Here is a 25,472-nt window from a genome sequence, read left to right on the forward strand (position 1 = left end):
CCAGTTAGTGATAAAGTGAACATTAGAAGATGAGTCTTGAATACATGGTCTCAGTTTGTCAAAGGAAAATGAATGCAATGTCCTCGTGTTGGAATTTTCAAGCTCATTACATTGCCTTGAGCCTTGCAATGCAAAGTTGCAGCTGCACAATGGAGCCACTTTCGGTTAAGAAACTGCATAAAAAAGGATCAGGTCCTAGCAAAGGCTGGCAGGCTGACACTTGGGCGGCAAAGAGGAGGGATTTTTAGATTCTCCTGTAAAGCTACACGGTAGGGGAGTTATTTCAGCAGGTAAAAGTTACCTCTAAACAAAGTTCAAAATTGTATGTGTTTAATACTGCAAAATATTTTAAAGAAAACTGTACTGTGTCTTTCAATGCCAGTATAGAATATGGGACAGGTCCCAAGGGAAGCTCAGTCCACCCGAGGGCTTACAAACCTTGACTCTGTCCCTTTAAATGTAATTGTTAGTAAACACTTTTATGAAAGAAGCTTTCATCAGAGAAAAAATAGTGGCAAACTACAGTGGTAAATAATTTGCTTTGGCAAATAATATTTAAGCCACTGATTTGAACCGTAATTCTGTTCAGCATTATCATTTGCTTTGTAAATAAAAGTGCTTATCCAAACAGCCAAGTTCTTTGCTGATGAAAAGGGGGAAATATGGGGCAGAGGGAACGTGTCACTTCCCTTCCTTTCTGGAAGTCTGGGGTTTCCAGGTATCCAGATGAAACTGCTTGTGTTTCCATCGATACGAGCCTTGCCCTGCCACAGCAGCAGGAGAACGCTGTTGAGAAATGCCCCCGTGCCCCGCTCGGGCAGGTTCGGAGCTGGGCGCGCCGCGGAGAAGGAGCCGGCGCCCCCCGGCCCCGCCCGGCCGAGCCCCGGCGGCCGCACCTGGCACCGCCCGGGCCAGCTCTGGGGCTGGCAGCGCCAGGTCTGCACCGCGCAGCCCCCAGCGAGCTTCCCCCTGCTCCTTCTCTGAGCCAGATGGAGCCGCATTTGGTTTCTCTTTTAGGCATGTTACTTTTGTGAGGAGAATAAAACGAGCAGGAACAGCTCTTGGCCGCAGCGGCACAAGCGAGCCCCGCTCTGCCAGAGGAAACCACATAAAAGCGCGCGGGTGTGCGTCTGGGGGGAGGGCGCAGCGAGCGATGATGCCTGGAGCTTCTTGCACTCGGAGCTGCGATTTGTGAGTGAAACATGATGAAATCACCCCCTGGACAAATCACACGAGCCTATCAACCTCACCAGGTGGGTTTACTCGTAGCTAATAGCCTGAACTCCCCGAGCAAACAGCTCTGCGCTCACTATAAAAAAAGGCGACAGTGCGGCGCAGGCTTTTCAAGAATTCCCTGGTATGGCTAAGCAGGGCTGCGTCCACTCGCACCAGGTAGGAGAGGAGAGGAGCCTGTTTGCTTTTAGAGGAGGAGTAGCCCGTCTCTCCTGAATAAGTTCCTACAAAAAGGAGCGTTTCAGCTGCAGAGAGAGATGTTTTATTCATAAACCCCTTCTGGTTTGTGTTACTCTCCAACGGTGACGCTGTCAGCTGCTGCTCCAGTGATGGGAACTGCAGTACTAGGGAGCTCCAATGTACTGAGGACCATCTCTGCCCTTTATGCATAATGCTCCTAGTGCAAAAGTCCTTCTTCTTGCACAGTTTGCTTACTTTGCTGTTTTACTTTTGCAGGTTATATCCTTATTTGCTTTTGCCTTTGGAGTAAATGTCTGCATGGGATTTACAACAAACCGAATTAGGAGATCTGAAGAATGGGATGAGGGCCCCGTCTCAGGTACAGTAACAGACGTAAATTGTACATCACCATATAGCCTTATGTTATAGACTGCAGTTAGAAACCATTCCTACTCTGTCACAGTAGTTTGCTTGTTCCTTTTCCCTCTAGGATATGGAGAAGAATAAATAACTTGCTGAGCCCAAGTCAGTTGACCTTTGGGACTCACCTATAGGTCTCCTATTTACTTAAACTTTTGCTCTGTGTGCATGTGACTACGGAAAATTTAGCTTATTTTAGGACTGAGCACTGTCAGTCTCACAGAGACTGGTCTCCTCAGCTCCTGAAGTGTTTGCAGTGTTTTGTACTCTGCACGGCTTCCTTCTAGTGCTAAGAGAAACTCCCTGATGGCTTTAAGGGTGGTGGATTTATTTTGGTAGCATTGAAGCGGTTTCTAGAAACTTGATTAATGCTTTCAAGAGGCACTGGTGAGAAAAGCTTTTGGGATTTCTGTGGCTCCTGAGGTCATGCTGGTTTGTGAACAGCAGACGGCAGACATCTGACGGCGGAGAGGGCTGGGAGAGGAGAGCAGGTGTTCGTGCAGATGTGCTGTCACCGAGTCCTCTGCTTTTCTTACGCCTACTACTTTTTTTCTTTGGAAGACAGCAAGAACATGCCACAGGAGGAACTGTTATTTATGTTGTGGGGCAATATAGGGTTCTGTGAGCTCAAGCATAGTCCAAATGGAAAAATGTGTGAACCAGACAACTAGTCCTTTTTTTATTCAAGAAAAAGTGGGCTTGAGTTGTGCCTCTGTTCCTTTGGCAGGAGAAAGGAAACTTGTGGTCATTGACTTAGAGCTGGTTAACGTAACTGGAGTGAAAGGGTTTCATTCTCAGTGCCTGTCTGTAATGATAGTCTGTGAAGATTAATTATAAAATTGTTTGCCATGGCCAGAGGTTGTTGTGCTCCTGGTAATGTATCTGTGTACTGCTGTCCTCTCTCTTTGAGGAATTGCTGTCTAATCACAGCCCCTATCAGGGCTGCTGGTCGCTGAGTAGAGAAGACAGTGGCTGTTGCTTTTGATTTTTATAGCAGTAAAAGAAAAATGGCTTGAAAAATAATTAAAAAAAAATCTTCTAGGACGTTAATTGTAGAACAGATGTGTAATGTGTTTAATAGGGATGGGGAGGATTTGCATTTCAAGAGTTCAGTATTGAGTGCCAGTTGCTTTGCTTTCACTGGTGACCGTCCAGGGCAGGGCTCAGCTGGTTTTTACTGAAGACCCAGAGGTCTGATTGTGTGATCCCATGGCTGCTGATCGGTGCCAACTCTGCTGAGCCAGCCAGCACTGTTCAACACCTCCAGAGCTGGGAACAGTAGCCGTGTGCTCCTTCCAACAGCAGGAGGATTAGCTCAGCATTCCAGAAAAGTAGGAAGAAACACAGGATCTCTTGAAAAGGGCAGGAGATAGGGTATTTTTGGAAATCTATTGAAAATTTTTTTGCAGGTGAGACTGATTGCCTACTATTGAAGTAGTCCAGGCAAGGGTGCAATAAAAAGAGACAGAAGTAATGGATGATTTTGTCCATTCTGTGTTTCTGTAGTTTGGTTACATTTATTGCAGGAGAAAAAAAATGATAGCAAAGCATAAAGGAGTATAGTCACAGTAAAGTATAGGCAGTAAAAAGTTACACTGGAGATGTATGGGGTTTTTAGCAAACTGAAAGCACTGTGATCAAAGAACCTTAGTCACTCTTAATTGCATGACTTCCAATTATACTTCATTAGAAGAGTAGTCCAATGTAATATCCAGAAGAAAAAATTGGTGTAAATTCTTTTTCAGCTTCACTCTTCTTTAGCTTATTTGCTCCCAAGTGTCTTGACACTGAGAATTAATTATTTTATGTTGGCAAACCTCTTTCTTTACCAAGCATTATTGTAGAAACCAGTTTGGTATTTCTCCAGAGGTATGCCATGATTGTAAGCAAATCTTCATTTTCATCTAGCATAGAATTCTGCTGTGAGCCAAAAACATCATGTTTGTTTCCTAGACCCTTGCAAATGCACTCCAAAGTACCACCATAGTAATTAATACACCCTTCTTGTTCTCTTCTTACAGTGTACAGATATATGTCTTTATACACTTGAGATGTTGAATATTTACACCAAACAAATTGAATTTATTAATTTATTTATTTAAATAATTTTTTTACTCAAAAGTTTACGATACTCTTGCCAGTAGAGAACCAAAGCTCACATTTTTCCTTAACTTTGCCATTTTAAGTTACTTGCTTTATGAATTTCCTAGTCATCTTTTAAAGCACTTTCAGGGAAAATGGCCTTAGTAATCTCTTGAAGCATGGTTCTTGATCACTGTAGGATAACTTAATATTTTGGAATGAGAAACACTGTAGTTTTTCTATCTCTTCTCACTGTAGTTTTAAGCATGGAATTAAAAATGGAGTAATGCCCTTATTTGACTTTCCATTTGGATTTAACTCATTGCAAAGATGAAGAGCAAGTTTATAATAGGAGTATCATCTAGCAGAACTAGTGCTCCAGAAGCTTTAAGTATTTTGTTGTTCCATATAGGATCCAAAATGGTAAATTTTTACTAGGTAGTCTTCCTAATGCTCTGTGAGCATATCTATATTGTGTAGTCCAGTTTTAAACACTACTGCAAATAAATAGATTTCATTATTTTTAAACCTTTTAATAAGACAATCAAAATAAATAGTTCGATATGGTACTTTCTAAGATAAATATAACACCTTTAAAATGGGAATGTAACAACTTGAACTGAATCACAAAAGCACTATTGCCCTATTTAGCTTCACTCTCTAACCTATGACATAGAAGACAATTAGATGGCCATTTTGAACTTAATGGCAATAAAAGGAATGTATGGAAAACAGTGTTAAAAGCTTTATGCATTAAATACTGAAGGAAGGGACTTTAGGCTGAGGTCCCTGTGCCTGCTGCACCGACTGCAGGAGCTGTGGAGGGATGCAGGAATTTTGAAAATAAGTTTAAAATGTCTAAGTTTGTTCTATACAGGGGTTTCTGTTAATTTGAAGGGGCTCACCAGGGACAGAGCTCCTGATGGCATATTTTCAAACTGTTTTGCATGCGCCAGTACCTGTGCCATGGCATTGTGCATGACCTGAAAATCATGGTTTCGCTGCAAAGGCAAGGTCAAGCATGAGAAACAAAAGAGTGATCTTAATGTATTTGGAGAAATTCAGAAAGTTCTCTTTTGTGCTGCAATATGGAAAGTGTCCTACATTGACTCAGGATGTGTGACTTGAATTTGCTAAGTTATTTGGGATAATTCACTACATCACTATTGAGGTGGTTGCCAAAATATGTGAAAAAATTAGACAAGGTAGGCTAAACCTTTCTTGCATTAAATGGATACCCTATTTGCAGTTATAGAAGATGGAGCTAGAAGGGATTTTGAACAGCCATGTAGACCTTCATATCCCAAGACCTGGTCAGTTGTTACTGAAGTACTTCTGACAGATCTTCTAGATCCTCAGCCCTTGTTCAAAATCTTCAAGCTCTGAGATTGCACAGCTTCTGTGGGGGTGGTTGCCTGCATAAATGAGTTGCTTTTTACAACAGGTGGACATTCCTTGAGCTGCAATTAACTGTCTCTTACGTAATCTGCAGTCAGATTTACACCTTCTCTTCCTAAACACATGTTGATGTGTTGGTTTTGGGTTTTTCTGGCCTTCTGAAAAGGTCTCCCTCTCAGCCATTTGAAATGAAAAGAGTCATGTCCAGGGTAAGGTTTATATGCTGGTATGTAATACCTTCAAGTTTCTTATACCTTTGATTTGCCACTTACTGGATCTGTGATTATGTATTACCTACCTTCCAAAAAAGAAAGTAGTGTAAGAGATTAAATAAAATGAAATTATTTTTTGGTAATAGATTTTCAGAAGCATTTGATAGGAAGGAGCTCTCATCAAAAATAAGGACCACAGCTTCATAGCTGTGAAAATTTGAGTGTTAAAATTATTTGAAATAATTCTTGTGTGGTTGATTTCTAGCATAGCTTTGTGACCTACTTATGTAAGCAAAGGAAATACTGATCTGTGTGTTGCCAGCATAGATGCACACTCTATCTTCTTGGAATTTCAGATGGCCAAAACACTAATGGCTCACTGAGAGCATGTTTGCAGGGTATGTACCTATAGAGTGAAACTTCACTGTTTGTATGATGTTACTCACCCTGAGCACTGCTGAACTGGTTGAAATAAAACTCCACAAAACCAGAAAGATGGGGTTATCTGCTACTACCTTTTCCAGCAGTTACAGGAGTGTGCCTTGTTGCTGCTATGAGCCATGACTGCAACTGTGGCACCTTTTGGGTTTCTTACCTATTATCTTGCTGTAGCACTGATTTTCTGACAGGTTTGCTCCCTGCAGTGGTTTGTGCTGGTGTCCAGTCAGTGCCACTCCAAGGGAAGTGGTGGAGCAGTAGTGCATGGGATGAGGACTGGTGAGACATCAGCTGCTGCAATGTCACCTCCAGACTCTCCCTTCATCATCTTTTCCATCCATTCTCATAGTTCTCAGTTAATGCCATCTTATTTGGAGAGAGATTTCCCTTCAGTTTATGTGGAAACTAAACTCTCAGCTATGTAAAAGTGTAGGGGGAAAAGTACATAAGAAAATATCAGAGCAACTATTTCCCAAAAATGCCATTGCATCAGTCCTCTAAAAGTCATACTGCTTGAGGTTTGCCAAACCCAAAACCAAACCATAGCCTAAAAGAAAACAAAACACAAGACAACTTCAAATACTTAATTTTAATAGGTCTCTCAAGGAACAAAAGGCATTGTGAAATTTTCCTTGGAACACCTCTATATTTAAAGGATAACATACATTCTCCTTACTTTATTTCATAAAATACAATTAACCCTAGAGATAAGCACACAATTTTCCTGCTTCATATAAGCTGTTATGTAGGATTCTCCTACAATAAAAACTTTTAAAATATATGAAGTGTATAAAATAGTAAGTTTTGACGAAAGAGCAGACATATATCAGCTTTGACATTAAGGGCCCTTACTAATAAATAGATTATTGAAGTCTAATACATTATTCATGGCTTGCAGACTGGCAACCCTCCATTTACTTATATACATAATAATTATTAATTTCTTAAATATTTCAGTATTTTTAAAAGTTTTTATTATTTAGTGTTTTGCAGAAGTCCATCAGAAAGCTTTGCTTTATTTCTCCATTAATTTACAGAGCATTTTAAAGTTTTCTTTCATGCTTCACATTGATTTGACACCTTCCAGTGTAGCAGACCAAGTCCTGCTGTCTGCATGTAGATTAATTGGACTCTTTTCCTATGTAAACTGCCCAGCCAGCCATGAAAATGTCACTTGGTTTCTGAAAACAAAGGCCTGCTTCTGTGGAATAGCTGCAGCTCCTGGAATGGGGCCTTGGAGACTTCAATACTTTTCTGCTAATGATCTCTTGATTGTTACAGAGGTAAAGCCAGGGCTCTTTCGTTGCAGGATGTTATCACAGCATGCTGCTTCCTTTTATTTTCCCCAAAAGAACAACTTTTTTTTTTTTTTTTTTTTTTTGTTCTTTTTGTGTTTAGTTTCTTCAAGCAGTTCTTCTGCTCTCCCTTCTTTTTTCCGAGCAAGCACCCAAGGTCTTGCTCATTCGAGTGGCTCAGGGCTGAGCTGCTGCCCCACTGCTTGCCAGCCTGACAGATGTTGCCCTGTTTCTTGTTCCACACAGTCCTGTCAGATTCCCCCTGGATCAATACCTCTGGCTCCTGCAGAAACAGATGCTTTGAACTTCAAGAGGCAGAGCCTCCTGGCTGCCGCTGTGACAACCTCTGCAAGAGCTACAACAGCTGCTGCTTCGACTTTGATGAGCTGTGCTTAAAGACAGGTATGGTGGGTCTCCTGTCCTGCACTGCCCGGCCCTGCTCACACCTGGGTTCTGCCAGTGCTCAGGACCTGCTTGATAAACCAGCACTTCTTGGCATAACCTGCAGCTCCTCCTCACCTCGCCTTGGCTGGCCAGGCTCAGCTCAGCCCAAAATGCAGCTCGTGTTTCCTTGCAAGGAGCAGTAGGAATGTGCACCTATTGCTCCTTACTGTGGGGGGCAGAAAAAGCAGAGTACTCTTCCTATCACACTGAAAAGCAGATATTCTGACGCTAAATTAAAAGTATTAATAGTGTTCAGGCACCCATCGAACCTCTAGTTTACAATCAAAAGCCATGGTAAAAACTGGTCATTTTGTGTCAGCCATCCTTTTTCATTCCAGCTGCTAACTTAATATCGGAGCAATTCAGGCTCACTTAAGAGCATGCCTTGGAAGCTAGGATCATTGAAGGGGTACAGGTCCTCTTGGAGCAGGGGACAGCCAGGGCTTCCTACCCATGCCTCAGATCCTGATTTCCAGGTGTTAGGATGCATATTACTACACTGGTAGAAACATTTGACTTCAATTCATTGGATCCTGGGGGACAGAAATACAGCAATAGGTTCACTTTCTTTTCTTGGCTTTTTTTTTTTTTCCCATGAGTCATAGGCAAGGAAAACTTCAAAGAGGGACATGAGTCATATTTTACTTGTTAGCATAGTGCATTTAAATTATTAGTTGTACCCATCTCCTTCAGTGTTTGCACAGAGGTCAGTGTTGACACAGGTGCCTTTTATTTTTGCCACTGAAGTTGTTCTTGCTTTATTGAAGTATTATACTTACTAAGCAGCCAGAAGAAAAGTGTAATGATTCAAAATATCATTGCCTATGGATGTGCCATGCTTGAAAGTCCTGACTTCCTCAGTCCTGTTTATGGTTACATAATTTTCATAGACTGGTACCAAAAAAGAGTGAGCTAATCTAGTATGAAAAACAAGTTTGGTTCCAGGCCAAAAATTTCTAAATTTTAGCCTGATGCTATTCTGCCCCTGCTGTAAATGGCTGCAAAACGAGAGGCTGCCAGAGGGCAGAATCTCAGTCTCTCACCCTCCTGTCCATAGCAGACACATATGTTCACATATGCATATGGATACCTGTATGGCCCCTGGGGCTGTTGTGCTTGCAGTCATATACTCCCACAGGCATTTATTCAGGCAATTATCACATGTGTGATCTGTAAGTATTACACAATTATAGGAAAAAGCCCCAAATGAAGCAGAAAAGAGGATAAAAGGCATTGCTCTGATGTGTGGCTTTTTACTGGGTGCATGTTTTCTAAAGTGGTTTTTATAGTTTCTTGTGTGGGCCTTATTGTGGAAAAACCATATGTTTAAAACCATAGTCCCTGTTCCAAAGCAATGTACTACCCTTGAGAGAGCACCTAATGTCGACAGGCCAGATCTTAAATTCATTTGCAAGATGAGAGAAGATGGAATTCTCACAGCAGCCACGCCATGCTTTCCTTGAAGAACAGCTTTTGTTTTTTCACATCTTTGAGGCTGGTGCTGGATCTGCCCTGTGGGTGAGGAACTGATGGTGGGAGCAAGGCATCACTTTGCCTCGATGTAGTCTGTTTTCTACTTTCTTATTTCTACGGATTGAACAGGGGATTGTAGTAATTGTGAGGAAAAGCAAAGATTACCCAAAAACACTGGAATTCTTGGTTTGTGCATTAGGTTCCACCATTTATCCGTGAAGATCCTTTTTGTCTTTTCCTTTCCACACTTTTTCTAGCATTCAGACTGTACAAAGCCTGTAGTACAGCACATGAGGGTAGCAGAAATACACACGTATTTGTGGAGGAGCCCTCCTGCACTTGCAAGTGACCAGGATCCTTTTTGTTTCTGGTTGACATACCTAGTTTAATGACTAGAGTGTTTTCATTATAGTGTGAATGAATATTTTTGTTTTGATAACAATCTCTCATTCTTGCTTACATTGTGAATATTTTAGCTCGGGGCTGGGAGTGTACTAAAGATCGCTGTGGAGAAACCAGGAATGATGACAATGCTTGTCACTGCTCTGAAGACTGCTTAAGTAGAGGAGATTGTTGTACTAATTACCAAGTCGTTTGCAAAGGTAGGTCTTTGGTCTTTCTATCTCTTATCTTTCCAAACCCAATAGAATGCAGGGTAACGAGTTTTAATCCAAAAGAGGAACTCTCCTTGTTTTGCTTTGATTTTTTTTTTTTGGTTTAAGAGGTGGGGGAAGTGGGCAATCGCATTTGTAAATTTCTGGGCACTAGCAGGGGTAGATAATATATTAAAGGACATTATCTTTGCGGTAGAAAGAGGAGAGATGGAGGTGGATGAAGAAGAGTTTAAAGCAAAGCTCTAAAGTGTTCAGATGCATTTGTCTGCATCACAGGGAGTGCAGGGATCTCTAATGATCCCAGAAGGAACAGAGCATTCCTAGATATGTTATCTCTGTCCCAAAGACCTCTCTCCACCCTCACCACAAAAGTTCCTGCTCAAACTACTTGGTCTAAGATCTGTAGGCTTTGTTCCTTGTGGAAGAGGAGTTGGAAGAATGCAGGGGCTATTACTCGAAGGTGGGTGGCATGGGCTTCAGCTGACCCACCATGGCTCAGAGCAGCCTGCACTGCCTGCTGGGTGGATGGGCTTTGGAGATTTTGTTTTCATCCACTGCTCTGCTCTTTTAGAGCATGGATGCCTGTCTAGTGTGTCTGCCATTGACAGCAAGTCTTCTGGTCCTTGAATGAGCTCTACAGGTTTTTGCTTTTGTAGCTCACCTAATTCTTAGTTCTTTTCATTTATTAATTTTATGTCGGCAAGGGTTACAGCTTGCAATTGTTTCACCATTTTGAACAAATGCCTATGTTCACAAAATTATAATAGTCCAGATCCATCCATACACTGAAAATGGACCTTTTCGTTTACTTGGGTTTTGCTGTTGGGAATCCAAGTGGAGTATGTATTTTCTAACAAATCCCTTTAGATTGTCCTTCCCCTTCCCAAAGAAACCAGAAGCTGAGACCACTTAAATACTGATATAGTTTCAAGTTCCTGCCTTTTTGGTAAGCTTCCTCTCACAAGGGTCAAGACAGAGGAATTTGTATATCTCTAGCTTTAATGTACATAATATTCATTTATCTCAACAACCCTGGAACTTAGACATGACTAAGCTTTATGTAAGAACAGTGTTTCCTCTTTATTCATGCCTTTGCCTATCTGAGAATAGTGGTTTTTTTTTGCTTTTTTGTTTTTTTTTTTTTTCCCTTGGAAATTGTCCATCCACCTCCTGTCATGGTCAGTTGGAACATGTTGCAGCACACATTTTCTGCAGGTCTTTTCTATGATGTTTTTTGTTTCATTATTTTAATTGAATTGCAGTTCCTTTAATAGCACTAGATTCAGAAATAGGGTCATTGGTTAATAATTTCGTTTTTTTCAATTGATCTGTAAAAGTGTAATAGTGAATGCTCTCTATAGACAGCATTCAGCAGTGAAAACCTTAAGAAAATAGTTGATTACACAAAGTCATTTTAAGTAATGTAGCTCTGAAAGAGTATTTAATGCTTTTTTTAGCTTGAGTCTCACCTGATCCATGAGCTGATCACCTCTCTAAGACAGCTGGAAACTATTTAGAGCTGTTTTTCTTTCCCAGAATGGATTTTGTTTTATGCCTTTAGCTGGCTGAATCAGCTCATGGAGCCATGAGAACTGATGGTAGGAGGGTGGGAATTCACAGCCAGAAGCAGCACTACCTGTTTTTGACAGATCAAAAAAAAAAAAAAAAAAATTAAAATAGATGACCACTGTGTCTAAAGCGTTACCACTGCCTCCTGTGGTCAAAAGGACACTTTTAATCCCAGTTTCCAGAGCTGCTTGTAGAAGTGCTAGTTTGGATATTTTTGTTGAATAGAATACAACCACATCACTTGTTCAGCTTTGTGAAAATACATTCTTATTATTCATGGGAAGTGTGACAAATCGGTCCATTAACTGGAGATAGACTTTATTTTTTTATGTATATTTTCTGTGAAACCTGTAGCTATATCCATAGATTTTGTATTTTTTACTTTTTGTAACTACAATGTGACTTTTCTGGTAGGAGAAACCCACTGGGTGGATGATGACTGTGAAGAGATAAAGACTCCTGAATGTCCAGCAGGGTAAGTGTTTTGCCTGCATCTGGAAAGGCAAATGCAGCAAAGCCATTGGTCCCTAGCTCTGCCTTGGACCTCTACCTATCGCATTTCTGCACTGGCTCTGTCATGCAGGCTGAATAACTGTGGGCTGGATGCTTTCCTGGGCTTCACCATTTCCAAAGTTAGGCTCATAATATTGTAATGCATTTGCCTTAATTTGGCCTCATAATATTGTCATGCCTTTGAGCTGCTGGATGAGTAGTGGTGGATGATATTTGGGTTTGAACTCTTGATCTTCAATCACCTGCTGCTGGTTTTGCCTGCTTCACTTTCTTGCATAGGGAAGGTAGCCAGACTCCTCTGAAGTCAGTGGAAAGTCTAGGTTGTTCTGCTTTCAGCAAAATTCAGGTTAAGCCATATGTGAACACAGTTCAGGCCATTTGTTTTTTTAAATGGAATTTTATACTTTTAGCATTATGCTCTTAAATGAAAGGATTTCTGAACTGCAGTGAGTCACAGGCTTACTTAGTGAGGAATTTGAGCATGTAAGTAAGGTGGAGGAAGTAAGTAACTTTTGAAAGCATTTTTCTCACTATTATCCCTAAAGATAAGCATCTGCTCAGGTGCTGTGTTGGGTTGCACCTCAGCCTGTGCTGTTAGAAGGATAGTTTGGAGATTGTTCTCGTGGTGGCAGTGACTGCTGCTAACCCCTGCAGCAGATGACATTAAAAGCCCAGGTGTGTCCATACATGGTGTGTATCTGCCTGCTTGGACTTGACTTTCAGTAGCAGTAGTAAATTCAAAAAGTAATAAAGTAACAAGAAATACTGTCATCTTTAGTATGCTAGAGTGAACTGTGCCTCACAGGCCTGAACTGTATTCACATATGGCTCGAATGTTCCATGGGCTTCTGTTTGAGAAAGAACAACTGTCATGAGACGTGGTTTTTAACTAGAGATTGTGTGCTGGGCTGGGTACTTGTGCATGGTAAATTTCCTTCTCCATCGCCTTTTATAAGCATTTGCCTTTATGGGCTATATGTTTTTAGCTCAGGGATGATGTCTTTTATGTTAGATATCAGCCCTTTCACTGACTGTGACTGAACACTGGCTGTTACTAAGTGTGAGGATTATCTGTTTCTCATGGTCTGTTAAGTATGTAAAAGACTATAGGTATATAGTTTATACAGTAACTGAACTTCTGGATTTCCTAGAGGCTCAGTGAGCAAGTGGAAATTAAAAAAATGAAAATTTTGAAATGCTGCTTTATATTCCTGCTGCTTTTGCCTTCAGCTTTGTTCGTCCTCCTTTGATCATCTTTTCTGTTGATGGTTTCCGTGCATCATATATGAAGAAAGGGAACAAGGTCATGCCCAATATTGAAAAGCTGAGTGAGTACATCTATTTTCTGTCAATAAATGAAAGACAGTCTTCTGCAGCCCGATTTCTTTCATTGTTCATTGAGCAACAGAAGGGTCAGTGCAGAATTTCTTGTAGAACAAGGACATGCTATCCTTGATGCTGTTCCCTTGCAGGAACTGGACAACCTTGGCCTGCAGATTACAGAGTTACTTTAGTTACTTTAAAGTATTTAGGACATCCTTGAAAAAGCAGTAAGCTTTGTACAAACACAACAGTCAATGCTGGACACTGAGTAGTATATGAAAAACTATCACATACTACAACCTGACCAGACGCTTGTAGTATAACAGCCAATCAATAGGTAACTTGTATATGTAATTATATTATGTTAGCCAATGAATGTTAAGTAGCTGTTATATTATGTAAGGCAATAAAGGTATAAAACATGTAAAAATTAGACAATAAAGAGAGGATGACATCTAGCCACGTTGGTTTGAGCATCATTACTCTGGCTGGCTCTCTGTGGGACCCTCTTCAGGTCAGCATGGAGATGAAATGGCATAAGCCCCCTTTAAATTAGGTGATATCAACTGGTGACTTGAAAGTACCCTGAAAAATGCAGCACACAGCTGCTGCTTTGGGAAGTGCTGCTCAGAATCAGTGACCTTCATGTGGTTTTGTCAGCAAAGAAATTAATCTTTAGTATACAATACATATCATGCATGCTTCCAGGCTAGTTGGGAGGTACCCTCAAAATTTTCCACTTGATTCAGAAATGTCAGAGGTGTGGATAAGTGGCTGCAGAAGCTGTACTCTGCACTCACCCTCCTGGGAATGGGCATCCTCTTGGGTTTGTGGAGGACTGGGTGCACTGAATATTTGAGCCTCTCTGTACTGCATGGTAGTTTGTGTGTGCCTGTACCCTTGAAATGTATTGGGGTTTTTTTCCCCTGTGTGTGTGCTGGCCCTCATATTTGTGTAGTCACCTATAGTTGGGTTCAATGAAAGTCTTTTCTAGCCTAAATGACGGGGAGGCTGAGCCCACAAAGTCCAGTGTGAAACTGCAGCTTTGGCGTATTTATTATTTAAAATAAGCCAGTGTTTTCTCATGTTGTTTTACTTAACAAGACACTTCCAATGACTCCAGATAGAGACTAGCTCAGGAAAGATAAACCAGTCTATGGGAATATAACTGGTTCTGTAGTCATCTAGAGGCATTATTTCAGCTGTCAGTTGTGAAGTACAAAGAGTGCATGAGTAGATTTACTACTGCCCTTACTACTGACTGCTGTTAAGCAGTGGGAAGTTCATTTAAATTAGTTAAAATTTAACTTGTTTCTGCATAATTTTGAGTCACAGGAGTTACTTTTCCTGGTTTTGTTTTCTATATCTAAGAGCTTTGCTTCCTCACATTTGCATTTGGTTTTTCAGGATCTTGTGGAACACATTCTCCTTATATGCGACCTGTTTATCCTACAAAAACATTCCCCAACTTGTACACCCTTGCTACTGTAAGTCCCTGGGAAGGATTTTTTCATGATAAAATGTTGCACTGTAGTAGAAATGTGTGTTATGGGAAGCAAGGTTTCAAAAAAAAAAAAAAAACAAACCAACATACATATTAATGTGTATATATATGTATAACTGCTTTATTGTCCATCCTTCATGGTATTTATATATGTTAAGTATTTTCTTCATTTTGAAGAAAAAGTATTTAAGTATTTTCTTTTATTTTGAAGTGGTGAAATGGATTGTATCACACCATTATACACTGTCACAGCTTTCCTATGCTTATGCCGGCTTTTGCAGTTATTTGTACTGCTGCGTAATTACAGGTCAAAGTTTTCCTAGGGGAAAAAACCACCCCCAAAATGCTGCCCTGAGTACAACCAGCAGTTGTTTCTGTGCTGGAGCAGCTGAAGTCAGTGGGCAGTGTGCAGCTGCTGAGTGTGTCTGGACGCTGTGCTGGCCCTGCGGTGACAGGAGCCAGCGCTGTGCTGCGGTGGCAGGGCTGGCAGCCAGGCTGTCCCCACACCTGTGTGACACTGATAGTGCTCCCAAAGCTGCCATAAGGGACTTTCCACCTGCAGCTGCAATTTTTTCCCCTTCTCTTTTTTTGTGCAGCTGCTGCACAAATGTTTAAATGGATGAGACAGGAACATATGGAGAAAGAATAGGTTGGGAGAGGGCCCAGAGAAAGGAATTTTCTGCTTTTCTCTCTGGATTGCTTTTACTGCAAGACAAGTTGTGATATAAAGCCATGGCTTTGGGTGACCTGCCTCACTTTTTTTTTCTTGGAAATAACTTGCCTAACAGAAGCAGTCATGAAGATAAAAATAGTACAAAATGGAAATGCTAAGTGTTACTGTTGCAACCAGAGAATGAATTATTGTGTCCAGAAAGGACATTCATGAAGAGGAGCTGAAAGTAAATCAATCTTATGCTTTTTCTTTGATGACCTCAAACTAAGTTTTTAACAGTGTGAAAAACTTGAAACTAACAGGAGTTTTTGTTCTTTTTAGCACATTTCAATAGTCTCTTACTGCTTTCATTACTACAGCCAGATTTAAATATGCTTATCTGAAAGTAAAAATCTTTTCTGGTATGTAGTTACAAATATACTTATTTTAACGTAATTTAGTGGTACTTTCAGATAGCTATGAAGCACTGCATTTGTGTGCATTAGGGTTTTACTAATTAATCTACTTCTGCACAAAGGGACTCTATCCTGAATCACATGGGATTGTTGGCAATTCGATGTATGACCCAGTGTTTGATGCCAGCTTCAGTCTTCGAGGGCGAGAGAAATTCAATCACAGATGGTGGGGAGGTCAACCAGTAAGTTTCAAATTCCCTCCTACTTTTTTCTTCCTCTCTCTTCTCCCCTCCCCCTGTGCTGTGGAACATAGCCAATAATAATAATTAAAAAAAACATATGTGAACAATTTGTACCTAATCCCTACCCCCTCCTCTCCAGCTGGCCCTCCGTCTATCAGTTTAATGTAATGTTTTGAGTTGGCTTTTTCTTTTCAGAATAATAAATCCATTGATTATGGAAAGGTGCTTGCACTGATAAGAATAAATTAGCCACAGCTAGGATAAAACCCTCACTTGAGGCAGCAGTATAACACTGTGATTTTGTTAGTGTGGCATAATGTTTCATTTTCATTATGAGTTTCTTAGGTTTTTGTCCTAGTAATGTTCTTGAGAAATTTTAGTATAAATATTTTGTCAGCATAGCACAGCGTAATTTCATAATTAACATCCACAAGTAATCACTGTTACCTAATTTACTGCAGAGGCTATGGAAACTTGAGAATTAATTTCTGCTTTGAGCATAGCAGCAGAGGCTGAACTATGTCCAGTCTCTTGGATGAGTGTTGGACTTGGTTTGCCTAGGTTTGAACCCTTATTCTAGGTAAGGAGATGGAGTCCTTCCAAGTATTCTGTGTTACTACAGCTAAGACAGTCGCTTTGCTTCTGCTGCACATTCCCCTATTAGTGCATGCTGTAACTGCTTTCTTTGACAACAAAAGTCAAACTAGTAAGTTTTAAGTGCAGGAAGACAAGGTGCATACACATTTCATTGCACTGATTGCTTAGGGAACTATGGTTTGAATGCTCCCTGATGAATTAACCTCTCAAAAGAGTGAGATGGTAGAGGTGAGGAAATTGGAAGGGGTTTGGGAACAACATAATCTGTCACTTTTGTTTGCTAAATTGATCCATATCATCCCCCAAATCTCTTAAGACAGAAATATCCCAAGTGGCTAAAGGGATTTACTCTGACAGTTACAGGCTTAGCAAGTGTGTGTGTTGTCTGCAAGTTGTTTAGTCCACTACAAATGAGCGACAAGGCAATTTAGAGCTGCAGGCAGATGTGTCTGCCTGTAGCTGAGTCAGAATGAAGTATTTGTGCTGTTGTAAAGTCTGTCAGTGAGTGTAGGCATTCCCTTGGCTATCTGTGACCTGGGTTATGCTTTGGCATGAGTGGTGAGGAACGTAGCTATTACCTTTCCAGATGGAAGGAAAAACTCAGGATCAAAACTAGGAGCAGTGAAAGAGCAACAGTGTGTAACCTCTTTATCTCAGCTACAGCCAGAGCCAGAATTAAAACCTGCTCCAGTCTGGAGTCGAGCTCATAGATAATCCTGTGGCTCAACTGCTGTGGGACAACTCATTAAGCAGTTGGAATTTAATTATGCATTGCAAATTTAATTCTGCATCTTACCTTAATCATGGTTAGGTAGGAGTTAGTGGAGAACTAATTGTTGGGGCTTGTACAAATGTCTGTACTTTTCAAGTATGATATTTTAGAAGTACGATGGAAGTCTATGAATACTTCATCATGTGCTGTGTTCTGTGGGGAACATTGTTAATTCCCACACCTATGCTACTCCAGGGATTAAAAGATTTTCTGGATGAAAAATGTTATCTGAGAAGAGTTTGAGAAAGTTATGCAATAGTGGGTGACCTTACGCTGGATGAAATCCACAGAGGATGGGGGTGTGTGTGCGTGGGTGTGTTGAATACCCAAATAGGGATGATAAAATAAACCAGTTGTTCTGAAGAATTGTTAAAAAAGAAACACACTAATCATGTAATAAACTGGACATGTCTTTGGAAAAATGGAAGCAAATACACAGAGGAAGGAATATAATTCAACTCCCATACACATAATATGAGGGAAACATATAAATTGGGCAAACCTGCTTGAGTGGCCACAATAGCTGGATAAGGAGGTGATAGACCTCTTGCAGAAGTATGATATAAATTAAACTCTCTCTGCATGTTCAAGAATTCACATTTGATAAGAGAACTGCAGATTTTTATAAGAGAAGCTATCTCTGTCTGTGTATTGGTTAGATACAGTCAATTTCTAATGCCTCCTTATAATTTTCTTTAAATATGACATTGACACAGACTGCCCAAAATAGCTGGGTATTGAAAGATGAGACAGTTGAAGGAAGTAGAAAGGGATACCTGGTCTATGTATCAAAGGAATCCTGTCTGTCATATCATATATTCAACTGACTCTTTTTAGGTCCTGGGTTTCAAACTGAAGTACTTAAAACCAGCAGAGTGGGATATGGTTTGCACAGGATTGGAAATTACTATTTTTCTGTGCAGAAAAGGTGTCCGAGATTCCCAGCTTTGTATTATGGCTAAAATGCCTAGAAAGGAATGTGATTTAATGTCTATAATTTCTGGAATACTTTCTTGCTCCTGGAAACTGGCCTACTGTATATGGCTCTATGAAAATGTGGGGAGTTTTGGTGGTCTTTCCTTCTTTCTTTCTTTAGTTGTTCTAATACTCAGTTTTTTGCTGAAAAACAGCCAGATTACCCCAGACATCAGTGGGATTTGGCAGATGAGTATCTGAATGTTTTTACTCCAGGAATTATGAGAAATTAATAGCACTAGGAAAGGGAGAAGGGGGAGAAAGTAGTTTGGAAGTGTTTCAGGGTGCTGTAGCTGGTTATGTGACTTCCTGATTTAGTATACAATGTTGATTTATTATATAAGCTTAAAACATCATTGTTTTCAAAACAAAAGTGTTTCATAGGAAACAGCCATAAAACCACTCCTCATACTGCAACAGCATCTCACAGAAATGGTGAGCATTAGGGCCCATGGGGAAAACAAAGTTTACTGCTAGTTTTTCAGGACACTGACATTCTTGTTTTCATCCCAAGTAACTTTAGGCACTAAATTTAGGCCCCAGCTGTCTTTGGCTTCTGTTAAGCACTAGTTTTCCATGTCTTGGTTTGATGTAGTGAGTTTAAGCTTACACTACATATATTGGGGTTTTTTTAAGTGTTCTTCCATGATCTTTAGAAATAACCTGTTAGCCTTTCCAAGGTCAGAAGAAGCAAGGTATACAACTGCTGGTTAATGGGGACAGAGAGGCTCCTTCACAAAGTAACCTGGTTTGGATCTGAGGTTGAGTTCAAAAAATGTCTTTCACTTCAGAAATACCATAATTTTAAAATTATTGATGGATGTTTAGGGTGTCTTGTATGTAGCTTTAAATTCACTATCAACCTTTTAAAGACTACAACCCGCAAAAAAATGAGATGTTAATCTTTAAACATGGTCATGACATTCCTAGGTATCAGACAGCATGTTGAGAAGCTGTCTTTGTAGTCTGTCATGACCCTGCATCTTAACTTGATATTCCTGATTCATCCAAATTTATATCTCAGTATTTAGAATAAAACCATTATTAGAATTTTGGTGATTTTGTCTGTCTAATAATTATCAAAGGAGCTTCAGAATGCTGTCATCTGCCTTTCCATCCTGAACAGGTCTTGCAATCACTTTGTTGATTGGTAGGGGAAGCAAAAGGAGAGATATCTGTAATTCTGTTTTATAAGTACTTCTTATCCATCTTGAGCCATGAACAAGCAACACGACTCTGTCTTTTTATTTAATAGACTTCTTGTTCCAAAAATCTTCTGTCTGGGCAGGAAGGCAATGCTTAGTTGCCAAGTCCGGGATAACATTTCTGTAATGTAAGAAGTGTGGAAGGGGCTACTCCACATTTTACCTTGTTGCAGAACAAATTGCATATGGTGCAGGAGTGGTATGAATTCTACATGCTTGCACCAGTCTTGTACACATTTTCTTTACTTGGAAATGTTTTGATTTCCTCCTTCCCACCTTTGCCTAGATGTGGAAGAGATTTCTCATTGCTATATCAGCCTTTGATGCATCTGATACATCAAATATGTGTCATGCTTTGTGAAGTTGTGGACTCTTGTTTATTCATGGAAGATTAAAACCAGGGAGGTGTCCCACTTTCTGTGCAGGTTTTCAAAGAAAATTCCACAGCTATCTTGCATAACTCTGAATTAAGTACTTGCACAGCTGTGTGCAGTGTGTCTAGCAGTGAGAAGAAGGGAGAATCTGGGACTTCCATGTTCCATATGACATTGACACCTAACTGATTGCTTAGCTTTGTCTCCTTTCATCCATAGGTAATGGAGGAGAATTGTAGTCATTCAACACAGAGGATATAAAAATAAAAATAATTAAACTTACAGGATATGTTTAACATATGCCTGGGAAAGCATGCATACTATTTTTTGGGACACATGCCAGTTTACTAAGTTTCAATCTGTGATTGCATAATTTAATAGGTCTTTCTGTATTGGTAAAGCTATATAATGTTGCTTTTCTGTGGCATGGTAGGAAGATAGAGTGGTTGATCTCATTATTTCTCAAATATTTATTCCCCTTCTCTCTACTTAAGCAAATTAATTCAGAAATATGTCCTTTATATAGTTTGCAACACAATTAGGCTCGTCCCCTACAAAAACCCAGGAGTGGACATTTGACATAAACAGCTGACTATAAAATTCTAACATATTAAGTTAAACCCAACAAAATTACATATGGCAAATAAATTGCATAAGCTCACAAATGGTGCTGATCTTGCAGAACAATAACCCTTATTTGCATCTTAATTTCAACTGGTTTGAATGGACAACACTGAGAGGGCATCTGATAACTTGTTTTCTATCCCACCCTGCTGCACAACTTGTAGACTGCCTTGAAAGGCAATGAATTTATTTAAAGACAGTTAGAGGTGTTCACTGGTGATAAGACTGCAGTAAGAGTTTGCTACCAACATTTCTCCTGAAGTTATCCTATAGCCAAAGTTCTAAATAAACTCGTGTGCTCCCATCAGTTATTCCAGTCTGTTGTCTATTTTTGCCTATCCACTAAGGGGTCTGGGTAACAAAGGATATCTCTAGTAGAAACAGCTACTACTAGATTTATCAGCAGTGTCTCAGCTCTGAAACATGTTGAGTATTTTATTTAGAGCATGATAAATGCAAATAGAAATTCTTCCACCTTGATATGGCTGCTTCTCTGCATGCTGAAAGACATCCACAATGTATTGCTGAGTAACAGTTTTAGGTATCATGGTGATAGTTGATTTTTCTTGATTTGGATTTAAATAAATCAATAGCCTGGCTGGGTTTTTTTTTTTTTTTTCCCCTTAAAAAACAAAGGTGAGCAGAGGTCTAGTAGTGATTTGCTGTAAGCTTGAGTTGAATCAGGCTCTGCCTGCCAAAGTCAGGATGGAGTCATTGAGACTCACTCAGACAGATAGAGGCCCTTTGATTTGCTGATTTTAGACTTCAACAGATCCTTGTCTTAGCTATTCCTCTTATTTCAAGTGCAGCAGACACCTGTACTCATCTAAACTGCTAATGCCAATGTAAATGGCTGCATTCCTGAGGTGAAGTACTGGCAGGTGCAGCTTTTCCCTCTCTGAAGCCAGTCTGAATGCCTTTAGGCTGCACTTACTGCTCTTAGGACTGCACAACTGGGAGTATCTCCACTTATGTGCATTACCCCAGCACATGGTTTTCATGAAGCACACGCTATGCTCAACAAGAATGAAAATATAGCGACCACTTCCTCACAGATGTGCTGGCTACCTTGGCAATATACCAATGATCCAATTACTCATCTGTCAGGATGACAAGTGTTTTACTCACCTGGCTGGAGGGAGAGTGTCTTTTGGCACGTGTTTAAAATCACTGCCTAAAATACAGAGTTGAATTCATCTGTATAAGACAGGAGCAGCACAGGACATCTTCAACTGCTCAGGGTAGAAATTGGCTGGTCTCATTTAGACAGCCAGGCAGACTGGACCAGTTTGGGCCTTTGTGGATCAAAGCACTAGGAAGTCAAACTAGAGTTTGCAGATAGTAAAATCCAAACATAGAATTCCCTGGACTTAGTTTGTTGGTACGTTCCCAAAATTGTTTAGAATTTGCAGGAACATAAACATTTTCAAAGAAAAATAAATCTGCTGTGGGGACAGTGGTCCTCCAAGTGGAGGAAGACAGAGCATAACGACAGTGGGAGTTGACACATATTTCATGCCTAATGTGTTGTTGGCCTCCTTTCTCTGCCATGACTGGGTTTTTCTCTATGAATAAATCTGCAATGCAAAGGAAATTGCTTTAAGTGTGGGCCCTTTTTCACCTGGGGGTACCATGATGCACTAATTAATATGTAATGAATGTCTGCCTTAATTAGCCAGTATCTAGGCTGGTTATATACCCTGACTGTGCTGACTTAGGTGGCCCAAACAAGCATCCTTGCATTGCAATCATACTCCTGACTGCAGTGTGTGAGCTGAGCAGCGTGGTCACTGGGCTGTAGGCACGCTCCCTTTCCTGTTCACTTGCATCTTTCCCATTAGAGCTAGTATCCTGTGATATTCAAATTTCAGTATCCTGAGATATTGAAAACAATATTGCTATTATTCAACTATAACCCCCAAATTCCAATATAAATTCAAAGCAATGGATTTTTTTGGCAGTTACTGTGCAGCCACATAATTTTGTGATCACCATGCAAAATGTGGTGCTGGGGAAGGCTGGGGCTGCAGAGTCTGGGACAGATGTTTGGGGGACTCCCTTCTTGGTGGCAGCTTGAGTGTTTGTAAATATGAACCAAGCCTGAAATCAGATTCTTTAGACGAGGCACCTGAAAACAAAGAGTGGGCTCCAAACTCGTGGCCATTCTGTTCCTGATATTTCTGCATATATTTAGTAAAACATGCTTTCTATAGTGTTAGTCTGGATGTAGTTTTCAATGGAAAAGAGATTCCTAGCATTATTAAAAAGTTAGAATATTGGACTGAGTCCAGTCAGATTTGGTGGAATAGAAGGTGAGAGCTAAAGGTCAAGTTCAGGGTAATGGAAATGCAAATATAACCAATTTTCCCATCAATAACATAACAATATCCAAATCTAATTGCTGTTAACTATAACCTCATTGTACAAATGATCTTTCATTACTGTGCCAAATCAATTTCAGTTAAGACTGATGTATGAATAATTCAGGCATGTGATTTGAATGATGCATGTCCAGATGACGGTTGATAAATGCCTGTTTGAGCAAGGTATAGGGATTTTGAATTTTTAAAGAGTTGATTTAAAGTAAATAAAAAACTGCAATTTTTATGTAAGTGAGCATTTTGTCTTAATGCTTCATAAAATGTATATATTGCAGTATGCATAGATAATGGGAGGAAATAATCTAGCTCTACACGCAGTGCCACTTTTGAAATGAGTTTTGAGATAATTTGGATAGTTCCTTGCAAGAGAAATTTAGTTCTGCAGAGCTACAAACATTGTTTGCTTTCCTAGATTGTGAACCTTTCTGATTCTCCAGCATTTTCATTCCCCTGCCTTGTGTGGAGTCATAGGATAGAAGAGAGAAAGATAACCAGGAGTATGGTATAGCTTTCATTAGAAAAAAATCAAACAAACCTGTGTTTGAAAAGGAATGAATAGAGGGGAATATCATGAATGCCATATAGAAGTGGGAAGAGAAAGGATTAATAACCTGTTTTGAAGTATGAGAATGGTACCCTAATCCACTGAAAAACCAGCAGGTTTTAAACCAAGCAATATTAAAAATACACTCACAGAGTGTGTGACTACATTGCAGATCTTTCTGCTGCAAACTGATTTACAGCTAGAAAAATACAAGGGACTTGAAGGATTGAAAAAAAGGGTTCGAAAATTTCATGGAGATCTTTCAGTCATTCTCATCAATCACCTCACGCTGAGCTCAAGAAGTTCTTAAACATCTGTGTAGGAAGGTGTTGTCCCTCCCTGCAGTCTCAACAGCTCCGTGTCACTCTCTGGCCTTTTTAGTGTACTCTCTGCTAACACATCTTCTGTTGATGGCTGCTGATTGTAGGATTCTGAGAAGAGGGACATTTATGCAGGCACTGATTAGTGTTAAGGTATGTTCCTTTCTAACTGATTATCCTCCAAAACCTGAACGCTGAAAGGGTCAGGTGAGTAGTGGCTGAGTTTTGAAAATGAAATTAAATACTGGAGGAATTCCTAGCCATGAAACTTAGTGCTTTTAATTAAAGCAACATAGAGATTTAGGGGTGAAAGTCTACAGCACAGCAGCTGACCCACTGCTACAGAGTTTGCATAGGTTTGTCACTGTTCGTTTTCAAATTAGGGCTGAGGCTGTAAACTGCAGTTTTCACTTCTAGGCTCAGGGTAGAAGAATGTGTCCTGAAAACATTTTCTTTTGATTTCAGAGAGTCATTAGAGATCTGAACACATTCTAATCCTCTTATATTTTCCTCATTAGATTTGGATTACTGCAGCCAAGCAAGGGGTGAAAGCTGGCACGTTCTTCTGGTCTATGTAAGTACTTTCTGTTTTCTAGAGATTTTTAACTAATAATTCAGAATTAATTCAACATAAGCGTTTATTAAGTTAATTTCCTTTCTCTAATCATTTGGTAGTTTGGAGACTCTACCTGTAACCCTCTATTGTTTCATTTGTGCAAAGTTGCTAATAACTAAAGCTGATGCTACAGTTTGCTGCTTTAGATTAATGCACTGACTTTTAACAGTTGCCTAAAGAAAAGATATGTGCCTATGTGAAGAATTACTGTCTTTCATTTCAAAGTGTGTTTTTTTTCCTACCTTAGTATTGCTAGCAATGTTTCTTAGTCCTCTGAGTGTGGAAGACTTTTATTGTCCTCTTATGTTAATTTGCATCACCAATCTAATTGACCTAAAGGTCTGATTCATTCATTTTACAATACAGTCCATCCTTTGAGCAAGATATTAAATTTCCCTTTCCTAAGAGACAGCCTTAAGGATCTATGCTGTTTGTTCTCTTGTTTAATGGTTCCCACTTATTTTTCCTTGTTCCCACTAAAATGTATCTTTACAACCAAAAATGAATGAATTTTGATAATTTTTGAGGAATTCATGCAGATCAGTCTTTCTGACTGGTAGGATTGCAGGAGCAAAGGAAATGTTTAAGTTAAAATACTGAAGTAATAAAGAAATTTGACTTTTTTTTTGTGATTCCTTTAGAAATAACACGTTTTACTGTTCTAAATATCATAAAGCACATAGTGTGAATAATAAAGCATACCGCAAGCTGATAATAGGTTTAGGCTTGCAAGATGAAGTCTCACAGTGCTCCACTCTGGTGCTCTACAAACTAAACTATAGCTACATAGTCTACATAAACACCCTGGCCAATGCATGCTTGGAGATACAGAATGTAGAAAAGGTAGCTAAGGACAGGTTATATGAATGGCACTAGTAAGGGAATGAGGCAGCCAATTATGTATTTATGTCTTAAAACTGTTTTATTTCATTTGGTACACAGAATATTTTTGGGAGAATTTTCAAGCAGACTCTTTCAGGAAAACAGAACTTTCAAAATATTTTAATCAGAAATGAGTTAATTGAACTAATGGATTTCCTTTTTTTTTCATATGGC

The 25,472-nt window shown here is 39.8% G+C and overlaps 1 protein-coding gene across 4 annotated transcripts in view; it reads left to right on the forward strand.

Moving 5' to 3' along the window:
- Positions 1 to 25,472, forward strand: part of ENPP2 (ectonucleotide pyrophosphatase/phosphodiesterase 2) — a 71,251-nt gene that overhangs the window by 13,273 nt on the left and 32,506 nt on the right. Inside the window, exons 1-9 of one of the 4 annotated variants that reach the window (XM_021546577.3) lie at positions 925 to 1,253; positions 1,690 to 1,792; positions 7,505 to 7,660; positions 9,652 to 9,777; positions 11,773 to 11,833; positions 13,102 to 13,199; positions 14,602 to 14,681; positions 15,889 to 16,008; positions 24,319 to 24,374. In XM_021546577.3, coding sequence (XP_021402252.2) covers positions 1,203 to 1,253; positions 1,690 to 1,792; positions 7,505 to 7,660; positions 9,652 to 9,777; positions 11,773 to 11,833; positions 13,102 to 13,199; positions 14,602 to 14,681; positions 15,889 to 16,008; positions 24,319 to 24,374 — 851 coding nt within the window. In that variant the 5' untranslated portion in view covers positions 925 to 1,202. The other 3 variants (XM_021546579.3, XM_021546580.3, XM_021546581.3) reach the window with 3 other exon arrangements.

The sequence above is a fragment of the Lonchura striata genome, chromosome 1 (genome assembly GCF_046129695.1).
Source record: "Lonchura striata isolate bLonStr1 chromosome 1, bLonStr1.mat, whole genome shotgun sequence".
NCBI lineage: Eukaryota > Metazoa > Chordata > Aves > Passeriformes > Estrildidae > Lonchura > Lonchura striata.